This window comes from Cryptomeria japonica, chromosome 9, assembly GCF_030272615.1.
Source record: "Cryptomeria japonica chromosome 9, Sugi_1.0, whole genome shotgun sequence".
Taxonomy (NCBI): domain Eukaryota; kingdom Viridiplantae; phylum Streptophyta; class Pinopsida; order Cupressales; family Cupressaceae; genus Cryptomeria; species Cryptomeria japonica.
In genome coordinates, this window is record NC_081413.1 from 462,565,993 (window position 1) to 462,592,938 (window position 26,946).

The 26,946-nt window shown below is 35.0% G+C and overlaps 1 protein-coding gene across 24 annotated transcripts; it reads left to right on the forward strand.

Annotated features, from left to right (window-relative positions):
* The first annotated feature begins 5,710 nt into the window (after positions 1 to 5,710).
* LOC131071665 (uncharacterized) lies at positions 5,711 to 14,589 on the forward strand. Of its 24 annotated transcripts, none has more exons than XR_009358959.1 (6): positions 5,711 to 5,900; positions 6,082 to 6,292; positions 6,486 to 6,781; positions 11,977 to 12,009; positions 12,153 to 12,209; positions 14,363 to 14,589. XR_009358959.1 is itself a non-coding variant. In XM_058007599.1 (5 exons), exons 2-5 carry the CDS (start codon positions 6,065 to 6,067, stop codon positions 12,890 to 12,892), a joined length of 483 nt encoding a protein of 160 aa, XP_057863582.1. In that variant the 5' UTR covers positions 5,711 to 5,900; positions 6,047 to 6,064; the 3' UTR covers positions 12,893 to 13,111. The 24 variants fall into 24 exon arrangements, 7 of the variants coding, with proteins under 7 accessions (XP_057863582.1, XP_057863584.1, XP_057863585.1 ...); XR_009112566.1 differs by lacking the exon at positions 5,711 to 5,900 and adding an exon at positions 14,231 to 14,263 and having other exon boundaries at positions 5,911 to 6,292; positions 11,977 to 12,038; XR_009112568.1 differs by lacking the exon at positions 5,711 to 5,900 and adding an exon at positions 14,231 to 14,263 and having other exon boundaries at positions 5,911 to 6,292.
* Positions 14,590 to 26,946: the final 12,357 nt, after the last annotated feature.

A 26,946-nucleotide genomic window follows, 5' to 3' on the forward strand; every position in this document is an offset into this window, starting at 1 on the left:
TCCTCACTAGTAGTCTTAATGACCACATGGGGAGACAGACCCTCTAAAGATTAAACAAAAAGAGTCTATTGCCCAAGACACAAAAGACACTGGTTCAATTTTAGTGCACCAATTGAAGTGTTTGATAATATATGAAAACAAGGCACATAATAAAGATCAAAAGAAAATACTTGTCAAGGTCTTACAACAAATATTTGTTAGTAGTTTGGATTGTTTCAAATGATCACCCCTTCCTGCAAGCACACAAGTTAAGTAAATTTTAGATCCAAAAGACTTTGTGAAATAGGGGCCTTCAACAATGCGTTTTTTTGACCAATTCAAAGATCTGATTCATCAAAAAAAAATACCACCTGTAAACTTTCAATAAATTTCCAAAAATGTAAGAAAATACAAAAAATTTGCTAATTTGCTCCAAAAATTAATTTTTTATGAGAAATCATAAAAAATTCATATAAAATGCAAAATGGATCCAAAAAATCTAAAATTTTTACTGGACACTCTTGATGACCTTCCAAACCCGCATAAAAGAATTCTTGAAAAATTTCCAAGCATTTTGTGAGATATGAGCAAAATAATTCAAAACCTTAATTTTCAAAGATCCGATTTTTTAGGAATGGTTTTGCATCAAATTTAAAATCACAAAGAATAGATCCTATGTGTAATTATGATATATTTCCAAAAATGTAATAAAATCCAAAATATTTGCTAATTTTCTCTCAAAATTAATTTTTTATGAAAAATCATAAAAATTTCATATAAAATGCAAAATTGATCCAAAAAATATGAAATTTTTATTGGGCACCTCTGATAATTTTCCGGACCTACAAAAAAAATTTGATGCCAAAATTCAAAGCCGTTTGTGCGATATGATCAAAATAATGAAAAACCCTAATTTTTAAAGATCCGATTTTTAGGGAAATATTTTGCATCAAAATTAAAATCAAAAAGAATAGATCATGTGTATAATTATGAGAGATTTCCAAAAATATAAGAAAATCCAAAAAAATCTCTCATTTTCTCTCAAAATTAATTTTTTATGAAAAATCATAACAAAATCATGGAAAATGCAAATGTTTTCCAAAAATTCTGAATTTTTGATCGAGAGCTCTTAATACTGTCTTCAACCTGCAAACAAAATTTGGTACACAAATTCTTATTCGTTTGTGAGATCAGATCAAATCTCTTCAAGAACTTGATTTTGTGTCCAAAACCCTAGCTGCACAAGGTTATTCTCCAAATTATTTTACAAAACAACAATATAGGGTTAGGAAAACCTGCAAAAAACATAGAACTAACAAAAATCTATGTCCCACCAGGCGTGCCAAAATGTTTATGGTGAAAATTGATAACAACAATATTGAAAGACTAAATGAATTCAACCACAAAACCCTAGCCTAACAATCAACAAAGATCCACTATAGCATATGAAGATTACCTAAGACAATGCAAATCAAATGAAATCACAAAGATTATACCATCACATGTCCAATAGGGTTTTGAAACTCCATTCTTCCTATCTCCATTGATCTTGCTTGATATAGTTGCTCTCAGATTTTATGTGTGCACAAGAGCTCAACAAAGAACGGAAATGTGGTTGCAAGTAGGCTTGATCGCATCTGAAAGTTCGAATGCTAGGATGCTTGATTAGAATGCATAGAATGTGTAGATTGATTGATTAGGATTAATAATGAAATAAACATCTCCTTGTATAGAAGACACTATAAGAAATGGAGGGATAAGATTGAGAGGTGTAAAAGATAAATGGTCGGCTATGATTAGAGGGTAGGTAGAGGAAATAAGAAAATAATGAGAGGGTAGGTAGTGTAGGAATTAAGAGATGAATGACATGTGTCATAGGTGGAAAAGGTTAATGAATTAATTAAATAAATAAAGATTCATTTAATTAATAGAGGAAGTGGGATAATTAAATAAATAAAAGTATTTATTTAATTTAGGAAAAGGGATAATTTAAATAAATAAATGTATTTATTTAAATGAGAAATAAGGATAGAAGAGGATAAATGAATTAATTAAATAAATAAAGATTTATTCAATTATTAGAAGAAGTAGGCTAAAGTAATTAAATAAATACATATTTATTTAATTAGACATGACAATTTTAAGTGTCTACACATATATATGTATGTATGTATGTATGTACATACATACATATATGTACATGTACATGTGTATGTGTGTATTTACATGTGTGTGTGTGTGTGTGTGTGTGTGTGTGTGTACACACACACACACACACACACAATGTATACATCTACATACATATACATGTCTACATGTACACACACATATATACATATACATATACATGTACATGTACATGTACATACATACATGTGTGTGTCCAATATATATTAGTCAATTATTATCTTTATTTATCATTGTGCCTATTATGCATCAAGGAGTTTCGTGTCAAAGCATAATTATAAGTTTCCCCTATTCTGCCTAATACTTTTTCATAATTCTATAAGTATTTAACTTCCATGTGCATACTAATAGACACATTACACATTACACTCCCATATCTTGACAAGTGCTAAGAGATCTATGACTAAATCCTAACGATTTTAAAATAATACCATTTTTGTATAGTAAGATTTTGTTGAAACATGTTTGTGTTTACCATTAGCCAATATTTTCTTATCTAGGTTTGTATTCATATGATTGTATATTACCATTTTGGAAACCCATGACTTGATGTGGTATGAGACTTAGACATAGTGTCAAATTGTATTCATTATTATTTTTTATGTCATGCATTATCATTAAGTTTGTATTGTTGTGCTTGTGTACCTTATACCTACATAATTATTTTGTTTGTATTTTACATTATCTTAGTTAATGTATGAATTTTCATAGGCATTTTAGTGTTTTGAAGATATATAAATTTGAATTGTTGTGCATACATTTTGGAGTGGAATGATTTATTGTTATATGTTTCCCAAAGATATTTCCTTAGGTATTTCAATTGTTTTATTTCTTTTTCTCCACTTTATTTTTCATAGATAAATAATTTATAATGAAAAAAAATCATAAATTACAAAATCTTCATAAAAGAGTTGATTTGGAAAAAAATCTATATAGAAAAAGTGAAAATATTTAACGCCCTGCTATGAGGCCCAGAGAACTTAAACAAATTAAATAATGAAAATACGAATATATATAAACCATACCAATGTAATGAGCACCATGAAGATACAAGATAAGGAAGTAGCATCATTAACAAACTCAACATTCATATATACATTCCTAACCATACAAATTCCTTAACAAGGCTAAGGACCTTAATCCACTAAAATAAAACACAACCACAAAATAATAACTTCATGTTCTCTACACACATACTACATGCAATGCATAACCTTACCTTAATCCACACTTATTCTCTATCATGATCTCTCAAACAACTATCATATAATCTAACATCTAAACATCCATAAAGAGAAAATGCATAACCAACAACATATCCTAGAATCATGATAAAAGTCATTACATTAAAGAGTATCACCTAGTCACATAAACAACATGGGAAGTCAACCAAAATCAAACTAGGTTAAACAAAGTCCGATAGAGGGAGGGGTATTATAAAATACAAGAAATAAATAATAAATTAGGAAGCCTTATCCAAAAAAGAGGTGGATACTTATCATGTTCATGTTGAATAACATCCATAATTCATTAATGTCCCCTCTTATTCAGCTCTTCTCCTCCATGTACATCACCTCCTCAGAATCCTAATCCTCCTCCATGTATACTACTAATAAATACCATTACTACTTTAACTCCAAATTTTATTTTTCCTCCTTTGACTTTAAGGGTCCAAATAGTATCGTGTCCTTCTCCTTGCCTTAAGGAAATTATAAAAAACAAGAGGAAGCATTCTCAAGGAGATGATACAAGTTTTGATGTAGTACCTATATTTATCAAAACAACTCGTCAAGTATAGAATATTCATATAATTTTGTTGTTGATATTTTACTCCTCTCGCAACTCATTTGTGAATATTTTGAAACATATAGTGGAAAGAAATAAAGAATATATTTTAGAGAAAAAATTAATGTTATTATAGTCTAACTAAGCTCATTTAAACGTGAGGGAGACACTCTTAATTCCAAAGTATCAGTTGCAAAGTTGATCGAAATGTTAGATGAATAAATAAAATATCAAAATGTTTTTAATGTGTAACTTCTCTAATTTCACATAAAATTTATTAGTTGTATTTATGTGCAATCAATTGATGCTTTACTATCAAGTTCACCCAATATCCCTTAGAGAAAAAAATAATGTTATTATAGTCTAACTAAGCTCATCTAAACGTGAGGGAGACACTCTTAATTCCAAAGTATCAGTTGCAAAGTTGATCAAAATGTTAGATGAATAAATAAAATATCAAAATGTTTTTAATGTGTAACTTCTCTAATTTCACATATAAAACTTATTAGTTGTATTTATGTGCAATCAATTGATGCTTTACTATCAAGTTCACCCAATATCCCTCCTACTGGAATAATCTTAAATATCATTCAAAATATTAATAAGTACCATGATAATGGAAGAGTAAAAAAAGTTTGGGTAGAAGGATATACTCTATATTATTTTTCTTATATTGATTACACTAGAAGAATTTGGCAAATAAATGACTACATGACTAAAACTTTTAGTCACGACAACTAAAAATGACTAAATTTTACTAATTTTTTGCAACACAGCTATAAATGACTAAATAAATGACTAATTTGATCTTCAGAAAAAAAACACAACTAAATAATTAGTCACATAAATAAAAAAGACTAAATAAATGACTATTACTCCTCTATCTATTAGTCGCAAACTACACTCACTAATTTTACTTGAATTTGAATTAGAATTTTTCATGAAAATTTTAACTAAAACAATTAACTATGCTCACATTGAAAAATGATTTAGAGAAATGACAAGACGTCATTAATACATTTATTAATTTTGTTCCATTTTATCCATTGAAGATAATAACCTAGATTATATGACTTAATTGTTCAATAAGTGTTGGCATTGTGTTGTTATTGATGTCAACCGGTAGAGGGATTGTGGTGTCATCGATGTCCACCGATATAGTTGTCATTGATGTCAACTGACCGTGTGATCAGTGAGGTCAACCAGTGAGTATACAAGTTGGTGTTAACCTGTGACTAGGCATTATGGCAATGTCAACTGGTGAGTGATAAGTGATGTGTTAGCATTATGCTATTGCCAACTGGTAAGTTGGTAATCGGTAAGAAAGTAGGGTGAGCTAATAAAGAGTCTGCAGGCAACCGATATACAAATTGATGACAATCAATATGACTCCCACCAGATAGAGATGTTGTCACTGGACAAAGAGAAGACTGACAGATAGTGTGCTCAACAGGGAAGTCACATTAATATCGATAGGTGACAAAGATCCTCTCCCACTGATGATTGCTAGTTTGAGTGCAACTATCTATCTACTCTTACAGGTAAGTGGTATTACTTGCTTATCTCAACTTGTATGGAATGCATCACAACTCTCCGAGATAAAAAGCTTTCATTATTATACACTACTACATAAAGAGGGATTTAAGATATTTTTTAAAATTATTATTTTAATTATTTTAAATCAGAAATTAAAATTATTTTAATTGTCTTAAATTAAAAATTAAGACAAAAGAAACATACATTTTGAGAAATGCCGGGAAGGCAAGCAAAATAGCATGCCTTTGTAGCAGTGGCTTTTATTTCCTTTGATAGAAATCTTCATTGGCTTCGTCTCATTTATGTAAAAATTATGCTTTGGAAGGTTTCCTAATATTTTCCTAGCAAACTCTACTCATTTTTTCTCATTGGCATCCTTCAGATCAAGACACAATTTGTGCGGATTTTTTGAGGTAAGTGATCATCGCTGTCATTGCTGAAGTGGTTTTTAGTTTTGGTTTGGGAATTCATACATGGTGGTACCATTTTTCTGTGATGTTTCATTTCAGTCTAAAATAATTATGTTGTTATCTGTTCAATGAATGCATTGGGTATGTAGTTTCTTTCTTGTTATGTGATGGGCAAAAGAACCAGGTTACACGAGGCCTCTAGGCATGTAGACCAAAGCACACCAGTGAAGACCGAAACCAAAGGAACCAAAGCGAAGGGCCTGATAGAGGCCAAGAACAAAATCCCAACGACAAGATTAAGAAGCGTGGATCAATCACCAGAAAAAACCCCATGCATAATTGTGAGCAACAAAAACCCAAAAAGGCGTTAATTAGATTCTCCATTGGCCATACAGGTGTGAATGATAATGTTTCTGTATTCAACAATATTTGCAATCTACCATTTCTATCGATTTTGCAATTTTACTTTTTAATGTTTCCATTCGACACTCTATTATCTACCTACGATTGATGCAAATGGGATTTGTTCTCATGATTTTGAGCCTGATCTTGAGTATCCATTGATTCCTCGATGCTTGGTGTTTACAGGGATTTGTTTTATGTGTTTGCCCCTTCCTCATGACATTCGCCCCTTTAATCCACTGTATCCCCTGTTTGCTCCTTCCTGTTGCATTCTACCAGCGATAATCTATATGAGAATCACGGTCCTAATCTGGAAATGTGGGTGAATTTACAATATTATCACCGATACATAGAAGAGCTCACTTCCACTGCTACAAATTAGGGCATCAAATGTAGACAGATTGATCGCACCAAACAGGAGCAAAGAAAGTGTTTATGTAATTGTCAGTGAAGTCAACAAAATAAATCCAAGGGATGCAAAGGTTTGTACAAAGAAAATTACATTGATAATCTCTTGTATTATATTCACTTGTTTCCACACACAAGATTATTCTCCATTGGAATCAGAGCAATCCATTTCTAGAACAAAAAGATGCTTTCTTCTCCTTAGAAGCAATTTTCCTGATGAGTTTAAGCTATTACTATGATCAAGATTTTGTTTTTCCCGCATATTCTCATCATTCCTTTCTTGTGAATTGAATGATCTTCCCTTTAGCTCCCTCTATAGCTTGCCTAATATGGTCAGAAGTGCCTTCATTACGAAAACCATCATCTTTCCCAAGTCTATCTGAACTATAAAATGAACTAGAGCGATTATCTAGATCCAGGGAAAGCCTGAGAGATGTATCCTATACATCCTTGAATGAATCAGTCTCTGATTCTGATTTTGCACTTTCAACTGGATCACTTTGCCACTGTGGGTGTCTCATCCTGCATTGTGAAACTCTTAACAAATATATTTTACAGTGTTGCAGCCAGGAATAGAGGTTAATGTTCCTCAAGCCATTTTGTTTGCATTCAGACCAAAGATCCTTATCGGCTACAAGTTTGTATAGAGCAGATGCAATAATATGATACCTTCTTATCCCACGATTTCTTTGTAAGAATGTCCAAAGACTATGTCTGAGCTGCAATAAGGCTTTAAGTTTTAATTACATGGAATCACTCATTCTTTAAAATGATCACTGCCTTAGTACTATAATATGGTCAGCATCTTAAATATGCAATAAATTTTGAGAATATTAAGGCAGCCATTTGGGGTTTCAAAAATATCTCTCATGATAATTTTATTAGTATTGACCATTAAATATCTCATATAAACTCATTAAAAATTTCAAAATGAAATCTTGAATTACGATTTGTCAAAACCCGATTTGGAAATTTATCTTCAATCTTCAATAAATTTGAAAATTATCAGAATTCCATTAAATCTCCAAAGATACCAAAGAATGAGCACAACTATGAACCTAGTATGATTCACCTCATTGTTGGCTAGGAAGTAATTCTCTTTGAAACTAATTTTCCGATTAGGGGTTTAATCTTAGGCTTTCAACTTGAGTAAAATACCCAAACTCCACAATAGAAGAAGAAATTTTCAAAAGATGTGAAGAAATATAAATTGCCCTCAAAAATAATAATTTAAGACAATTTAATTAAATCAATTAATTATTTCCTTCCACAAATCCCAATTAGCCTATGGGAATTAAAATAGGCTAAGGTGTCTGTGTCAGTACTCACCTTGAGGATGAGGACATTGCACATCACTAAATGCCATTTTTCGGAATCGGTAGTGTGTTTGCTATCAAGTTTGTGTCAAGTATTTTTTGAGTATCTTTGCCAATTCCAAGGCCTAGTAAAAAAGCAGCCTGCCGAGTCCAAGTTGGATGACACTGATAATACATGAAAGACTGGATTTTTCATGAGTTAAGAGCACACCACGATTCTCATGAAATATGCTTGTAGGATTCTATTGATGTAACTGTAAGTTGCAAGATCTTCCTTAGCTAGACCACCTCACATTTAACCAAAACAACAAATTTGTATTGTACTTCTGTTGAAGACAATGCAACATTATGGTGTTTCTTGCTTGCCTAAGATACTGCACCTATTTTAAGACTAAAGATATATCCTATGTTGAATTTTTGTCATCATTTGATCCAGCCTTATCTGAATGTGTGTAACCTAATCTGCATCTGTAATTGAAATAGAATATGAAAACACCGATACAAGAATCCCATTGAAGAGTTTTCTGAACCGATTCCTGGGAGAGTTTAAAACGGCATGAAGCTTGTAAAAGGGAGAGAGAAACAAACAAGGAAACTATATAGAACATTATAAATAAAGTAGATATTAGATACTTTTGTATATGATTGCTGACTGTAATGAAGTTATATAGAAGGAAAGTTTCAGTAGCTCATATTAGCTCGAGTGTTGTCTTCTGGGGACACGAGGATGTGAAATGCCATACTACAACCATCTAGCTGCTGAGTGTTCTACATCCATTCCATAGTGTTCCCTCTTAGTGGAGAACAAGGGGAGGCTAACCAAGTATCATTAAGAGTAGTGGAATCAGCAGTGGAAATTTCACGTGGTTGACAATCCTCCATATGTACTGTAAATGGCTTTTGTACTTGATTGTGGCGGCAAGCTCCTTGCTGACCTTGTTACTGCCAAGCAACCATTCAATGGTCTCCTTCATATATAGAGAACAAAAATAACAATTTATCAAATAGAAGAAAGTATAAACACAAGATTTTTCCTCCACATATCAAAATATGGTGCGGGGGAAAGACAGATGGACATGAGATCTGCATGACAATTAATAGATCAAACACTATTATTTATGCAGGACCATTCTCTAGAGAAGTAAATATAGGCATACAAGTTACAAGAAGAATTACATATGATCACAATGGGAGTAGGGTTTATTGGAGGAACTAGCAGTAGCAACAATCAATATGTTTTTGAAATATGCAAAAGCATTTGCATGGACATTATAGGAATTTAAGAGGGGATAGGATTCATTCTATTAATTTTTCTTTTGACTGGATGCAATACATTAATTATTTCATCTTATGGTTATGTCTTGAAAATAAACTTAGTGTTGGAAGCAGGTAGAATTCTCAAAATAGAAACTAATGAATGGATATCTCTAGTAATTGAAATTTTCTTAAATACAGAAAAATGTAAGGTATGTGAAGATTTATGATATTTGGATGTGGCAACAAAGAAGGACCCATTGGCTATCCCATTTAGTGACCGTATTAAAAGAATTGGCTGGAAAGTAATAATATATATTTTTGGATGGTTTTTCTGGGTACAATCAGATAAACATGGTAGAAGAAAAGTTTACAACAACAATAATCCTTGAATTCAGATTTTACACATACCACTGAATGTGATTTGGGATATGCAATGCACCGACAAACTTGCATATATTAAATTTGAAATTACATCTACAGTTTCTGATGCATTGGTATTGGAATTTGAGATGTGAAGATTGTCAACTTAGTACATGAAAAAATTAAATGAAGTCATAGTTTAATGATTTTTCTTGTTATAAATGTTTTAAGGTCAGTTGTCAGTTATGATAAAAATCATCAATGTATAATTTCAGGGGAGCTTTTCTTTGTGACAGATAGAAGTGGATATTGGAATTTACACAAATGGGTAATATTCGATTTTAAATCATGTGTAAATCCTATATGTCCATTTGTCTTTTATTTTCAAAATTAATAGAGGTGATCTATCTTGCTAACGCTGTTCATTGAACATCATAAACATGTGTAAATAGATTTATCATATTTAAGATATTTTTAGATGAATGATTGTCTATCTTCAAAATCGTAATTTAGATAATGATAGATGGATAAGGGATTCAAGGCAAATTTTACATCACTTGGAAAAAATGAAGTTTAAATCTTGATAGAGATCTCAAACTAAATATGTAGATTACCATAACTGGGTTGCATGTACATTCAAGCTCAAAAGGGGGAACTTGTTGGCACATTGTTAACTTAACTGTATCAGCAAGCTTACGTTCAAAAAACTAAATAATGAGGGGCCATCCGTTGGATTATGGTGATAGGAATAGAAAGTGAAGAACTTATTTTACAAGAATATGATAAATGAGATGATATTATTTGTTTTCCCAATAAAATGAAATCTTTTGTACTATATATAAGAAACCAAGATCTTCAATCGGGCTTCTATATCATACAAATGGTGGTCATGTTGCTCTAGGCACAACATAGTTGTCACATTGAATAGCAAATAATCCACAAATAATCATACATAGGCTCAAAGGCCAAGGAACCAATGTAAGACACCATAAAATTACCAGGTGCTGAATAACCATAAAGAGAAAATCTGTAATCCATATGGTAAATGTGAGGAAGAGTCCTGCTCATTGGCCTTTTTCATAAACTGTCTACAGTCTGCAGAGGTCCGAGTGATGGATAGTGAAAGAAATCAAAAATCAACTCCAAGATTTCTACCAAATCTAGAACCAAGCAATCAGATTAAACACCAAAAAATTGGATGGTCAACTACAGGAAAGAGAAAATCTGTATCTGCTCAGGAATGGCTGATCCATTTGCTTTCTTCATTACTGTGTCTCCAAACTGCAGATGGCTGATCCATGGATAGTGAACATGAAGTGGAAATTCAGCTCCAATACTTAGATCACGACTAGCATCCAATTGATAGTAAATTTCGTGAAGCCAAAAAAGAGAGTAGAAGGTTGAAAATTGGTAAAGATGCAGATTTCCTTGATAATTCTAAGACAAGTCCACTTTGCTATTCCTTTAAAGTGAGCATGCAGAATAGCTATAAAAGAAAAGATATATTTTCACATTCCTCAGTACCAAAACCTGCCATATCTCTTCCATATTGGATTGCACTTACGTCACAATCAGACATACCTCACATGCCACCTCTTCCTCAATATCTTCGTCCTAAATTTCCTATGGATTTCTCAATTCAATTTGATTGCCAGCATCAATAATGCAGTCCTTCAATTTTAAGTATCATTATATACAGTTGCATAAGGGCTGAGATCCTTCCGTACATTTTCATGCCTTGTACGTGGAGATTTTTCTTTTCATCTTAACCCTGACCTCGGTGACACTATTGTAACCACAATCTCCTGGAAGACATTCTTACAGAGCTTAGCAATCAAAATTAAGGAAAGTAATTAACAACGACGTCGATTGTGTAACGCAAATGATAATATATAACTTACCATGAATCTTATTGACTAAGATGAGTAGATGAATTTCTTATCAATTGCTTATATTTTTCCAACTACATTATCATTAATTTGAATTGTTATAGTTTATTTCAATATGTGTACCTAAGTTTGTAACATATAACGACTGTTTTTATAGTTGCCAAATATGGTAATTAGACTTGTACTAGTTACATAATGATTGTAGATTGATTTTACATGTTAGAGAAAAGAAAAGGGGTATTGACTCTTGATTTGTTTAATGATTATGCTTAATTTATTTATGAATCTATCTTTTATTAAGAGATTATTAGTAGATGTTACATGATCTACTTTCATTGTATCTGACCATTCTTAGCTCACCACTATTACAACCATTAGGTTTCTCTGTGGTCATGTTTTCATAAGGGCTTTGCTATATCTCATTATTGTTGTCTTGAATCCTTGTAGGCTACCTATGAGAGTGCTCTAGCTGATTCTCTGGTACTGTTCTTTATGATTGCCAAGGAATGGTGATCTGTCTTCACTTTCAAATTTCCTCTTTCAATCCATGTTTTGAATTTTATCCACAATGAAATACTGAAAATGACATGGATTACTCTTGTGATCTTTTCTCTTTTGAACAGATTCAGTTATGGGAAAGGGAATTGTTGGAGAGTGCAGGGCCTTCCTTAGATGAACAGGTAAAATTAATTATAGATTTCAATTTTCACAATTTTTAAATTTTCAGTACTATTATAAATTATTCTTGTAGAATCTTAACTGCCTTCAAATTTTTCTTGTAGAATCTTTACTGCCTTCTTATGGTTTGATCTCCATGTAGTGCCTTTGTGGCAACTTGGTCACATTTATCTCACCAAACTCTGAATTCATGATTGCAAATCTTTGACTATCAAGATTATCTCTCGTTTTGACTGTTGAAGCATCCTTTTTGGGTTGTATCTCGACAAACTTCAGTTTTGACTGCCTTTTCTATTTTGCTTGGGTCTCACTGTCCTTTATATCCAACTTGAAGGTCTTGCTCTTTCATTATTTTGACCATTGCCACGTAGATCATGTAGACTGTGTGATTTGATTTTTTAAGAATTTGGCGTAGATCTTCCTAAACTTAGTTTAAAATAATTTCAATCATACATTTTTACTATTCCTAATGACTGCTCCTCTTTTGAAGGTTGTTGTTCTGATCTATAGTGCTGCTACTCGTTTTATCTCCATCTTTCTTTTGAGTACTGGATCTGCTCTTATGGTCGCTTCACAGTCCCTGACTCATTCTCTGTTGCTTCAAACGACTTTCTCATTTGATAAGCACGTTGTTGATTCACTTCCATTCATATTCATACTTGTGTCACCTCTTTTTGGTCTTTGACTGCTCAAAGAAGGATGGACTGTCATTATGCCTTTATGGCTTGCTACCCACACCTTATAGCAGACTTTTACTATCATTTGGTTTATCTAAAGGCTCATCATTGGTATGATATTAATGTCTTCATGGATTGTGCTCTGCCTTCTCTCATAACCCTACACTTGATTATGTAGATTTCAAGATATAAAAGTCTTCCAATGCTCTTTGGTTTTGCTGCTCTAACCTTATTTTATCCCTCTTTTCTTTTAGCAATACCACTGTTCTACAATCTCTGTCTCTATCCATAACAATGATTCTTACATTGAGATCCTATTTAGACAATAGCATAAATTACTGCTCTTAGTGTTTTGATATTTGTATTGGCTGTTCACATGAAACTTTATCACTGTTTTGATATTTTTGGACAAATCATAGCCACTTAACAAATGATGATCCCAATTTAAATATGCCTTGATAAATAATTAACTTTATGATATTTTTTGTGTAGAAAATTCAAATTTGCAAATTTCAGCATTTAACATGTTTACTGAATTCTTGTTTCTCTTCATTCTTTGCTTCCTCCAGAAATGTCTAATAGCTCATCACTGTAGAACAGATCTAAACCATTGAAAGAATATTCTACACAACAAAATTAACTAGAAATTTTTGAGGATTCTTATTTCAACTATATGCAAGAAAATTCTCTTACAGTCAAAACACAGATCAAAAGATTTTATTTTTCTGGCTGAGTTATCTTTCACAAAAAAAGGTTTCTATTGAGAAAAACCTTTACTTGTAGTGGAAATATCCTTGTTGAGAGGGCTATTCTATGGCCGTGTTTTCCTGTCATATTGGCCGATTTGAGTAAACTGTAATTTCTTTAACTTTATGGAATGCATATTGACATAAATTCATATCTTGTGTTGATGGGGCCATTGGCAAAGTAGTTCTTATGTTATATTTGACAAAATTGTGATCAGAGTTATTTTGGTTTAGATCATGAATTTTTTTTTGCCTTTCTTTGTACATACATAGCCGAGGACTTTTTTTTAAAAAGATTTTAACTTTGTAAAAATTTAAAAATTATAGCTTGTAATGTAGTGAACTGTATAGTGGTATTATTCCATTGTAAACCTTGTGCTTATAAATGCAAAAATATTAAGTTGAATTCAAAGTACATTTTTATTAGTAATTTGATGGAACCACCATTGCAGTAAGAATAATTTTTTTTCAACATAGTACTTTAAATAGGCTCAAATTTTTGAGAATTTTGTTTTGGCAAATCTGAATTAAAACAAAGAGAGCCACTTTTTATCAGTAATATTTACTTTGATGATAAGCATATTTGTATTGTTTATGCAGAATGCGCTTACTGTAAATTCTTCTGAAGGAAAAGTAACCCTCTTTCTTATTGTCCCACAATTGTTTATGCAAAATGCGCTTATTGTAAATTCTTCTGAAGGAAAAGTAACCCTGTTTCTTATTGTCCCACAGAACTTACCTAATACCAATCAGAATTGCATTGAACCGCATATAAACAACATTAGGTGCTATGTTGGAGGAAATGGCCTCTACAGATTCTGACTAAAGGGTCAGAAACACAAATGTTGTAAGTTCATATTTGATCTATTTGAAACCATATAAGCACTTCTGGATTGTTGGTAAATATATTGATAAATCTTCAAAATCGAATAACAATAATGTTTTGGTAAAGCTTTTTTTATCTGACTTAAATTTAATAATCATGTCATTTTCTATTGTTATATTGCTATAGGCCTAAATTTAAAATTTAAAACTTAAAACTTATAAAATTGTAATAATGTTGATATAAAATCAACTTGATGCATTTTCATATTGGTTTCTTTCCTTATTGTTTGGGTAGATGGTATCATTTGTATCTACCAGACAGTCAGTCTTGACTGAAAAAAATTTCAAGTGGCAAAGAAGACAACTCAACATGTAAACAACGAGAACAATGACTGACAACTATCACCAATTGTAATTTGTAATGCCTGCCAAAATACCCCAGAGAAAATAAGCATCTAACTTGCTAATGGAAATAATTTTTTTTTAAATATCAACTAATGCAACACATAACTCCATTTATATTGTATATCTATTAGCAATTAAACACAAGGAACATGATTCTTAAACACATTAACTAAGCTATGCAAGCGAAATAACATAACATCATTAACTTCTCCCTAGGGTACTTTAACGTCATTACTTATTCACTACCAAAATGACATTTTACTCATATGATCAACTCATCTATTATTAATCAATCTTAAATCTAATGCATCATATTCATTTCCTTTCAAGAGATGCAACTTACTATATTATTTACTCAATATGATATGCATACTATTCTACCATCTAACCAACATGGCATATCTACTTCTTTCAATGCAAAACTAATCCCCTTCATTAAGTACATTTTATGATCCAAATCCAAATGTGTCTTAACCCTTAACCATTTCCTAACTACATGATCATTATCCCTTTACAATGGTAATTGCAATACTAAGGCATAGACATATATGTTCTTACTTATCTTTTATCCATACTACACATGTATCTAAATACCTAACATGATCATTTCCTTCATCTTGAATCCTAAATGCATTAATGAAAGTATCTTAATTTTTTTTCTTTAGTCTTATATCCTATGCATACTTCCTAGCTTCCAACACAATCACATGAATGACATCTTATCTACATGATATCATTAATTAACCATAATTCCTACTTTATTCATTCCATTGCTTAAGGTCTTTTTACATATCAATTTACTTCTAGATAATGACCATAGAATCTAAACTATTGCAACAATCACATGAATCCATTCTATTACAAATATAATTCCATTACAACATCTAAGTACACATGAAAATCATTTACATTCATTATACAAGAACAATATCATACATCTCATGGTTCCAATATTACAAAGCATATCATATTCCTAAGTGACCAACTACAATACATTTACAATTACATAAATGATACATCTTGAGCATTGCTCCTTTCTAATACATGATTCATCTACTATTACATGATAGTACATTATATGATTCCAAGATATCCATTACATAAATCTGCTACATGAAACATCCATAAGCTGCTATAATGAGAAGTATCCACATCCACACATGAAGAATCCAAGAGAACATCCCAATGGTTGAAAAAGCATCAACCACTGGACCATGTGGAACCAAAGGAACCACCCCCCGTGCTAGGAGACAACACAAGGTCCCAACACACACTCTACATCTAGGCTGACACTCAACAACCAAAGAAACCAACATAACAAGGACTCTCAAGAATGGACCATCCGTTAACACTCACAAGAAGAAACTCCCAGAGGCTTACAAGTCAACAAGTCATAAATACCTATCAATAAAACATAACCACAAATCAATAAGGGGACAAATGTAGGAGTGGAGTGTCATCACATGCCATCCTTAACATAACAAATACTATAACATAAGGCATAAGCCTGATAGACATGTGGAGCCATCTCAACCTATGAGAGATCAAGGGAGATTGACTTGCCATCGCAATGGCCTTCCCATGCCTATCCTAAAACATCCTCCCTAGGATCAAGTCATGGGGCTCACAACTATTCATTATTTTGATTAGTGAATTATTAACCCATCTCATTAATTTTATTAATATGTTATCACTTGTTTACATCATGGTAAACTCCCAATGTGCCCTAGCGGTCTAGACTTTTTGCATCCCTACAAGGAACCTCATGCAAGCTTATCTCTCGTGACCTCAGTCATCACAAGGAAACCCACTCCCCCTAACATGGCCCAACAAAATAAATCACAAGAGGCTCCAATTCAACATGAAAATCTAAAAACATATCATTCATATGCAGCCAAATACAACCATATGTATTCCTTTCAATATACACGTGGCTACAACAAGTATAACAAAATGAGCCTCTTGGCCAATAAATACAAAGGGCATATCACAAAGCCATCAATTCTACCATCAAATATGAAAGTAAAAACCACAGCAAGGCCAACTCACTTGCTGGTCCAAAACAACAAAGACCTCTCTCTCTAACATGGCTCATCAATATGGAAGAGAAAACCAAATCACCCATAACAACAAAGGAAGATAAATACACATAAAAACCATTGAAATACATCAAATCAGATCAGATATCAAGCTGGAAATCATTAACAGACATCAATCAAGCCTCTAGTACAAAAATCAAATCTGAAAAATCAAGACAGAAAGAACAAAACTGACCGAAACACCAAAACTTTGCAGGACAACGCATTTGTTAAGCAGTGCACCGCTTTTGCTTAACTTTACAACGCATTTGATATCTTATGCAACACATTTACAAACTAAAACAACACAAAAACAAGATGAAACAATGCATTCAATAAGAAACAACACATTTACATAAAAAGACAGCCCATACACAATTTCAGACATCGCATAAACAAAGGAAAATAGTGCATATATTTAAGTTGTGCATTTACTTAGAAGGACACACATAATCATAAATTTTACGACTCAGAAATAAAATTGAAATCTTAACCAAAAAGCCTGAATAAAGGCTCAATAGAGACGCTCAGGCATAACCAAAAGATTGATATAAATGTAATAAGGAATCACATACTACAAAGAAAGATATAACGAATCACAATCTCACAACTACATACTCAAACACCTTCCGAGAAGCTCACAAAGTGACTTAAAGCCAAAACAATATTCATAGAACAATCAAGATCATAGGGCAATCACTCAAATTCTCAACAATGCTAAATGCTAACACACGAGAAAGATTCATAGGGAGGAAAATATATGCAGAGCCGTGCATACGACAAACACGGAGAAGCCCAAAAGATATTTGACAATACAAACTATATAAAATACTGAAAATGCAAAGTCCCTTCCCAAATATTTTATGAGGACTATATCAACTTAATAGAATAAATTATAATACTACCCAAGCTCTTGGAAGACATTTGCAGACACGGTGCATACATAGAAAACAATAAAACTAAAATACTGAGAGTGAAAGAACTCCAACCTGCAACTTGTGTTATGGAAGGGGGTTGAAATAGCGCTTCAAATCTAAAAACCAAAACCAGAAAAGCTCTAGCAATCCAAGCCCAAACCAAAATCTAAGAGCCAAAGAAATTTTGCAGAAAACATTTAGGAAGAAGCAACCCAAAAACAAGCTTGACAAACAAAATAAAAAGCTATTCAATAATCCAAAACCTTAGCCTCCACGAGTACCAATCAAAATATTCATTTTTGGAATATATTTTACCAACCCACCATATAATATAATTTTACTCTCCCATTTCAAATTTATCCAATGGGAGTAAAGGGTAAGTAGAAAATATAAAACATGTTCATACAAAATCAAGTGGGAAATAATATTATTATTTACCCCAAGGTATTTACACCCCAATATAAATAAAAGGCAAACTAAATAAATCATAAGCCACAAATAAATAATCCAAATGGGAAATTAATAAATAAATAACTCAAAGCTCATAAAATAATTAAAGAATCAAATAAAATAGTAATCATTAAATACCAAATAAATATTAAACCATAGTCAATTAAATAAATAAATAAATGATTAAAGATCAATCTCAATAAATATTAAACAACAAATATTAAATAAATATTAAATAATCATAAAATAAAAAACCATTTGATGCTCTGCAAAAAGGATTAGAAAATCTGTTTGATGGCAACACACACAAGAGCACAAGAAACAAACGTTAGTGTTAGCAACAAAAGATTATCCTAAACAGGCATATCAAGAGAGATATTAAGCATGAAATAGAAAACATATAAACATAGAATAAAATAGCTAATCAAGATGTTCATAGTTGCTCCTCCCTTGTTCCTCTCCTCTCCAAGTCCCAAATGAGTGTAGCTCTCAACTTTTAGCACTAGCCATGGATGCCATATGGAGATTCAAGATGGTTGAATATGATAAGCAAATACTATGCAAGAGTAGATAGTGATGCTATGAAAAAGCTCTATGCTAATGCCAGTATAACAACAATACTCTAAATGCTTCTTCTTTGCTTGAGGAGAAGGGTTTTATTTATAGAAGAAATGGGGAAATGAAGGGTTAAGATTGAATGGTTTAATCAAGGGCCAAGTTTGAAAGTTGGGGATCCATGTGCACAATTGGCACCAATAAAATGGTGACAAGTGTCAACATAAGATTGGGCTGAGAGAAGAGGTTGGAGGCATTAAAGGCCTGAGAAGACCTCATGGTTATCTAGAGGCTAAGGGTCAAGTCCAAATTAAGATTACCCATTGGATTAAGAGTTAATCCAAGGATAAACCTTTGTGCAAATGTTTAAGAGATAATCATGGTCAAAGCATTAATGGCCTGATGAGACCTTTGGGTTGGGTAGAGGTTGAGTCAAAACAAATGTTTTAACCATGTGGGAGGGTTTGAGGTAACCATTAATAATTATTGGAGACTTTGGGGATTAAGTGGTTGAAGGTTGAAAGCCTTCAATGGTTATCAAAGACTTTGAGCCATTTAGTGGTTGAAGGTTGAAAGCCTTTAATGGTTATCAAAGACTTTGAGGGTTTGAGAAGTGACTTCCCTTTTGTTTAGGAATGTGACAAAGTTTAGAGAAGGGGTTAGGTTATTTAGAAGTGATTAGAAAATTCTAGAAGGAGTTTAGGCATGCAAGTGGATTTTGTAGGAAAATGCAAGTGGGAGAAATTTTGGTATTTTCAATTAAAATAAAATCATTTATTTCAATTAAATGGTGTAATTTGCATTTGGATAAATATTTAAATAAAAATTAATTTATTTAAATGAGAAAAATGAAGATAAAACATTAAAATGCTTGAAGACTTTGAGGGAAACTATTAAAGGCTTGAAGACTTTAAGGAAAACCATTAAAGTCTTAAGAAGACTATAGAAGGAAGCCATCAAGTTTGAAGACTTTAAAGCCATCAAGTTTGAATACTTTAAGGGAAACCATTAAAGGTTTCAAGTGGGTGAGGATAAATAGGATTTTAAATAAATAATTTATTTAAAATAGTTATGCAACTTGCTTTTGTAGGAAAATACAAGTGGGTGGAGGATAAAGCTGATTTAAATAAATTATTTATTTAAAATAATTGTGCAACTTGCTTTTGTAAGAAAATGCAAGTGGGTAGAGGATAAAGGTGATTTAAATAAATGTTAATTTATTTAAATGTGAGAGGTGGGATTTGGGGGGATTTAAATAAATATTAATTTATTTAAATGTGAGAGAATATTTAATTAAATAAATATGATTTATTTATTTAATTAATGGTCTGAATTTGGTTAAGTGAATTAAATCAAATAAATTGAATAATTTATTTAATTAATAGGAGAAGAGGGTTAAGATGAATTAATTAAATATTAATTTAATTAATTATTAATTGATGGTTAAATAATCAAATAAATACTAAGTATTCATTTAATTAAGTGGACAGATTTATGTGACTACACCATTAATTACCAAATAATTAAATACCCAAGGCCAATAATTTAAAATATTAAATTAAACATTATTAACTATGGAATCACACACACCAAGGATCAAATAATCGATCTAGACATAATTAACCACATAATTAAATAAATCAACAATTACTAACATACAACACTGAGAAGACCAATCTTACTAACTGACATGGCAGATTACGCCAAGACGTTAATGACTCACAATGAACAACTTAGACTTAGAGTATGTGTAGGGAACTCATGTCATCTCCGGACCACATGCCATTAGGATTAAAGACACATTCAGCCTGTGGAGCCAGGTGGAGGTGGTGTCTAGTACATGTAAATCCTGCAACCACAAAGCAACGGTACGACATATGCATATATCTCATAATAGGCAAGTGATTGGTAATCACAACGACACATCCCGCTCGCAATGAGTGATTTGACATCGTCCCTCTCACGAAGATATTCATACAATAATCAAACACATCTTGTAAAGATCTCATCATATGTAATCATGAAATAGGGTTAGTGTAAACATAATAGCATCAAATCCATGATCAATATAAATCATCAATAATCCATCAACATGGTAATGCATATAGAATCCATCAAGCACATGTATCCATCAAATTTCATGATCAATAATGATAGTGTTGTTGTTGGAAATAATCATTATGTTATGTTGTCATATTATGTTTATGTTGTCGTCGGTAATAATAAGTTACGACAGTCAGTTAGGTAGTCATCCCGAAGGGCAGTTGGACGCGACTGTTGGTTGCACCCCTTTGGGTATTATATATTGCATACCATTCCTTCTTAGTATCATCATGATAGTCGTGTCTGATGTAATGTTATAAGCACTGGATGTACATGGACTGTTGAATGAATACAAAAACTGGTTCTTTAATATATATCAATTATGTTCAGTGCATTTACTCTCTGTATTTAAGGTTTACTCGTATGTGGCAAACATTTGGTGCCGTTGCCTAGACATACTGAGGAAAGGAAGGAACGAATGATGTACGGACACGATGGGCCTACCCGTCGGTGAGATTAACCCAGAGGCCGACGACGCGCAAACGGAACAATCGTCATTGGGACGTAGAGCGTGATGGCGAGAGGCGAAGGGAAAATTGAACCCTGTAATAATCCCAACACAATGTTGATATAAATTGTGACCAAAAGGGAAAATAAAAAAATAAAAAATTGTGTACATGATGTGTGGTTGCTATGTACGGAAATGATTTATGCCAAATATACTAAATAAGGACAAAAATAAAAAGATACAAAGTGACAAATGAGAAGTGGCACAAAGAGCGTTGAATCTCAAACAACAAATAGAACGAAGGTGTAGGCTAAGGCAACTTGCTGAGGGACAATCGACCAAGGGGTTGCTTGAAGGGAACCCAGGAGGTGTCACAGAGGTTGCAGAGGCAGAGATAGACAAAGAGAATTATACTCTCTACACTGTCGTAGGGTTGCCCGAAGGGAACCTAGGAGTCACGGAGGGTGCTGAAGGGTAACTCTACAGTTCGCCAGGATACCACCGTAGGGTAAGGAGTCGCGAAGAGTTGGTGGAACAAACAAGGCGAAGTCTAAACCTGATCAATGCTACTAGAGACCTACTAAAGAACTTGCCCATTTCGGAGGACAACCAGAGGGAGACGACCGAAGGTGACGGTACGATCGACGGTGCCGAGGGAGCACAAGGGTGCCGTACGAGAGGCAATTTGTTCGGTTTGGGGTCAACAACCTTCTCCGGAGGACCCACGAGTGGAGGGTTAGGTGCAAGAGGCGGAGGCAGAGGATCACCACGTACAAGCACACAAGGCACCAGAGGAGCGAGACCTAGTAGTGGGATGGCAAGTAAGCAGAAGCTGCTGAAGTTCAACGACGACGGGAAGGAAGATCCCATCCGCCATTGCGGCACTTGTGAAACCATATGGTTAGCAAACGGTGTTACCGACCAGGACGAATGGGTAACACAATTTCCAACAACCTTAAGGGGAGTGGCCATCGATTGGTACTCCGATATGGATAAGACCAAAGTCGGCACATGGCCCAACCTGAAGGAGTTCGAGATAGAGTTTCGCCTCCTCAGAGATGACAATGAAATAGTAGCCGAAATCTATGGCACAAAGCAGAACAAGAACGAGACTGTCCAAACCTATAGTTGGCAGCTCAAGGAATTGTTATGGAAAATGGAGAGTCAACCAGTGGATGGGTTGAAAAAGAGATGGTTCGTGGAGGGACTAAAACACTCCATCCGGAAGAAGATGAAAATTGTTCCACCAACCTCGTATGAAGATGCATATAATAGAGCGATGGATCTCGAGAGCGAGACCAAGACATCCAAGAAGAAAAAGAAGAAGGATAGTTCGTCCGAGGATGATGACTCTTCCGAGGGAAGTAGCAGCGATGGCGAGTCCGACAAAAAGGTGCACCCTGCAGAAGGACATGTTGAGGATGATGAAAGAGCTGAAGATTATGAAGGGAGGTCCGAGCAAGACTGACGAAGGGGAGCTTTGGTGCATGGAATGTAAGACGAATGACCACATGAAAGGCCCCTGCCAAAAGAAGGCCTATTGTGATATATGCCAGTTGATGGAGCATCCCACCAGGGAATGCCCCTACAACATGAAAAAATGAAACCAACAAGTATTGCTTATGCAGGAACAACCAACTACATCCGACAGTACCGACAGCTCCCAGGCGAACAACAATGCAACATTGGGAGGCTACTGAGATAACCGGTGGGGAGGATGAAACAACAATAACAATACAAGGAGCCAGATCCAATACGACTCCAAAGGCCGACCGATGATACAATGTAGAGCATGCAACCAGTGGGGGCACTTCGCCCGAGACTTCCTGAAGGGAGAGGCCACACAATATTTGTGCAAATGGTGCGGACCGGGAGACCACGAAGACGCCACCTGCTCGAAGTTTGGCGTCAACTTGCTCAATATCGAGGAAACCAAAGAAGAGGAAGTGATGGCCGTAACTTGCGCCCAAGCCAGACAAGCAATGTGCCCAGACCTGGAGACGGAGAAGCGAAGGGTATGGGAAGCACGAGAAGAAATTGAGAAAGAGATACGAGAGGGGGCGAAGGTGAAGGGTACAATGGGTACTTCCAGCAGACCGGAGGTGGAGGAGGCTATATTACATCAAATTTTAAAACTGGAGGTGCCTGTGAAGGTACACGACCTCCTCCAGACAATGCCTCAGTTATGAACGACATTGCTGAATAATCTCTCCCAATCACGCACCAATACCAACCATCGCACAAATGTTCATGAGGGGTCTGCAATAGACCCGAGGCTGTTGGTCGTTAACACTGGAAGGAACCTGACCATTGTGGAGATGGGTATACTTGGCACCATTCTAACCGATACCATCGTCGATGGTGGATCAGGAGTGAATGTTTTTCCAGAAGAAACCTGGAGGAAGCTGGGGAAGCCAATGCTTTGGCCATCTACATTCAATCTGCTGGGAGCAGATCAACATGGAATCAAACCCATCCGGACACTGATGGGATAGCAAGTTACCATCAGGACGCAACCCTTTATACTAGAATTCATGGTAATCCCACTAAAGAAAAAAGGGTATGATGTGATCTTAGGGAGAGGGTGGTTGGTGGCAGCCAAGGCCACCCACAACTAGAAGAAGAACACTTTGTCTATGGAGAATGGAGGAAGAAAGTTTATCATAGACTTTGGGACGTAGTTGGTTAGTGAGAAACTGACATCATCTTCAGAATCGGAGGGTGAAGGAGAAGGCGACCTAAGGGACAGAGGACGAGGCTGCAGGGAGCCCAATGACGAAGAGATTCTCAAACTAGGAGAGTGCTCCGAGGATGAGACAGGGTCATTGAACGGGCTCTTCCACTGGTAGATGGAGGATTACAAAATGTTCTAGAGCTACAGGCTCGAAGTAGAGGAACTAGAGCAAGCAAGAAAGGAGGTGTATCTGCCGGAATACAAAGAATATTGGAAGGGAGACTCTCCAAACCTCGGTGACGTAGATAATCCCAAGATCATTCGTGTCGGCAACGATTGGAACCTTGTGTGGAAAGCTGCAGCCTTCAAAATCTTTATTCTTCTTCTTCTTCTTCTTCTTCTTCTTATGTACAGGAAGGCGACCGTGGTTCCTGTAGAATTTATGGTTCTAGGTTTTCGGATGGCCATTGAAAATAGACTTGCCATCAACGGGTCCAAATTGAAACCCTACCACGAGAAGCACGCAGGGGCCCTGAGAGGCCGAAAGGACATTCGAGAGTCCGGAGGGGGACCCGAGAGGATGGAAGGGGACCTGAGAGGCCAGGCAGGTGACTCGACCGACACGGGAGACTCTCAGGTGAGGCAAACCGAGAAAGAGCAATCCCAGAGGCACAAGACTCGAGCCGAAGACTAGATTAGGGATTTAAGAAAAGAAAAAAAATAAAATAAAAAATCTTTGAAAGTGGCGGTGGGACCACCATATGGTGGACCATTGACGACGGAGGACACCTACGGTGGAATAACACCGTATGGTGGACCCCCGTATAGTTGGACTTTGTTGGGCATGCGGAAGGAGGATCGTACGGTGTGGACGGTTGGTCATGTTGTCCGTACGGTGTGATCCGTACAATGGAGGGGTGACCGTACGGTAAGGAGGGTGTTGGCCGCACAAGAAGGTGACCGTACGATTGGAGGTGTCAGTGTTGTTATTGACCATACGGGGAGGTTGTATGGCCGAGGTGCCATCGGGGACATTACAGTGGAAAAAAGAAAAAACGACGACCATATTGAAAAATCATTCGATGACGTCTGGAGCCAGGACGCTGAAAATATTAGAGTACTGAGCATAAGGGTTTTGGCATCTTAAAATATCATAGAGATGATGTGTACCGTGGACTTTTGTATGGTTTTGAGGGTTGTAAATTGGTGTTGGCGGTGCACCTGGGGCGCTGCCCCAGGACCCCGCGAGGGGCACTGCCCCTTGACCCCACTGGGGGCACTGCCCCTAGACCCCCAGTTTATTTTCGAGCTAAAATACACTTTTTGAGTTGGGTGAAGGGCATCAGAGAAGTCATGGTAAGTGTTGGGGTTGTTCCGTACTATGAGAAAGAAGCCTGAAGCTAAGCATTGGTGGGGAAGCCATAAGCCATATAGGGAGATAGATTATCAGCCTTTGAGGAGTGTGATGGAGGATTTGAGGTGTCTCCTAGCCTTTGTGCTAGAAGGTTGTGGCCACTTCTAGGCATGAATGGTACACTTTGAGGCACTCGGAGTATGTCTCGACTTGACGTGAGGTTGCCTTGGTGGATGCACAGAGGGCTCGTGAGGAGTTGACCACCAAGTTGGAGGCAGTAGTAGCGTGAGACTTAGCTCAACGTACCTAGGAGTTGGATGTCGAGAGGGCAGCACGGTTGGCTATCGAGGACAAATTGGCAAGGGAGATAGTATCATTTGAGTAGCAGTTGGTGGAGGCTGAGACTAAAAAGCATGTTTTGCCGACAAGTTTGGTTTAGGCATAGGAGGATTGTGTTGTCAAGGGAAAAAACAAAAAAGAACTCTTGCGGAAGCAATATTGGTGACATCCGCACTTGAGCATAGGATGGTAGGAAAAGGGTTTTCAAGCAAGGACGCAATAGGTGTATAAGTTCCGGGCTCGACTAGCGTCAACAGTTCTATTTAATGTCATCTCTATTTTGTATTAAGTCATCCGGAGATGACTTCTTTTCTTGGGGGGGGGGGTGATGTTGCCGGGAATAATCATTATGTTATGTTGTCATATTATGTTTATGTTGTCGTCGATAATAATGAGTTACGACAGTCAGTTAGTTAGTCGTCCCGAAGGGCAGTCGAACGCGACCGTTGGTCACACCCCTTTGGGTATTATATATTGCATACCGTTCCTTCTTAGTATCATCATGATAGTCATGTCTGATGTAATGTTATAAGCACTGGATGTACATGGACTGTTGAATGAATACAAAAACTGGTTCTTTAATATATATCAATTATGTTCTGTGCGTTTACTCTCTGCATTTAAGGTTTACCTGTATGTGGCAAACAAGTGTCATCATCCATATAAATCATCAAAATAACATAATCATAATGAGTACTGAAACACATATATAGTCATAATCCAAAACGTCATAAATAGTCTAGATAAGTCTATCAAGCATGAAATAAAAGTCAAGTGTAACCAAATCAAGTCAAGTCAAGGGTGGACACTACATAATTTGTGTATCATTTTTTTATAGTTGACACATTTTCATATTGGTTTCGTTTTTTTGGTTGGGTAGATGGTATCTTTTGTATCCATCATATAGACAACCTTGACCAACAAATCTCTTCAAATGACAAAGAAAATGGCTCAACATGTAAACAAGCCAAGAGAGCTCCATCATATACTTGTAGAAAAAATCTATTTTAAATGAGAATATTGTCTTGAGCCTAGAAATCACCAATTGTAATTTGTGAATCATTTTTCTCTAAAATCAATTTGACACATTTTCATATTAGTTTCTTTTTTTATTGTTTGGGCAGATGGTATCTTTTGTATCCATCTGTCATACAATCAGCCTTGACTG

Bases quoted from the DNA above. Each gene is read 5' to 3' on its own strand.
- LOC131071665 (XM_058007599.1), top strand. From the start codon at position 6,065: ATGGGCAAAAGAACCAGGTTACACGAGGCCTCTAGGCATGTAGACCAA. The intron at 6,239-11,976 runs GTGAGCAACAAA...GAATCCTTGTAG, and splicing joins AAAAAACCCCATGCATAATT to GCTACCTATGAGAGTGCTCT. The intron at 12,210-12,697 runs GTAAAATTAATT...CCTCTTTTGAAG, and splicing joins GGCCTTCCTTAGATGAACAG to GTTGTTGTTCTGATCTATAG.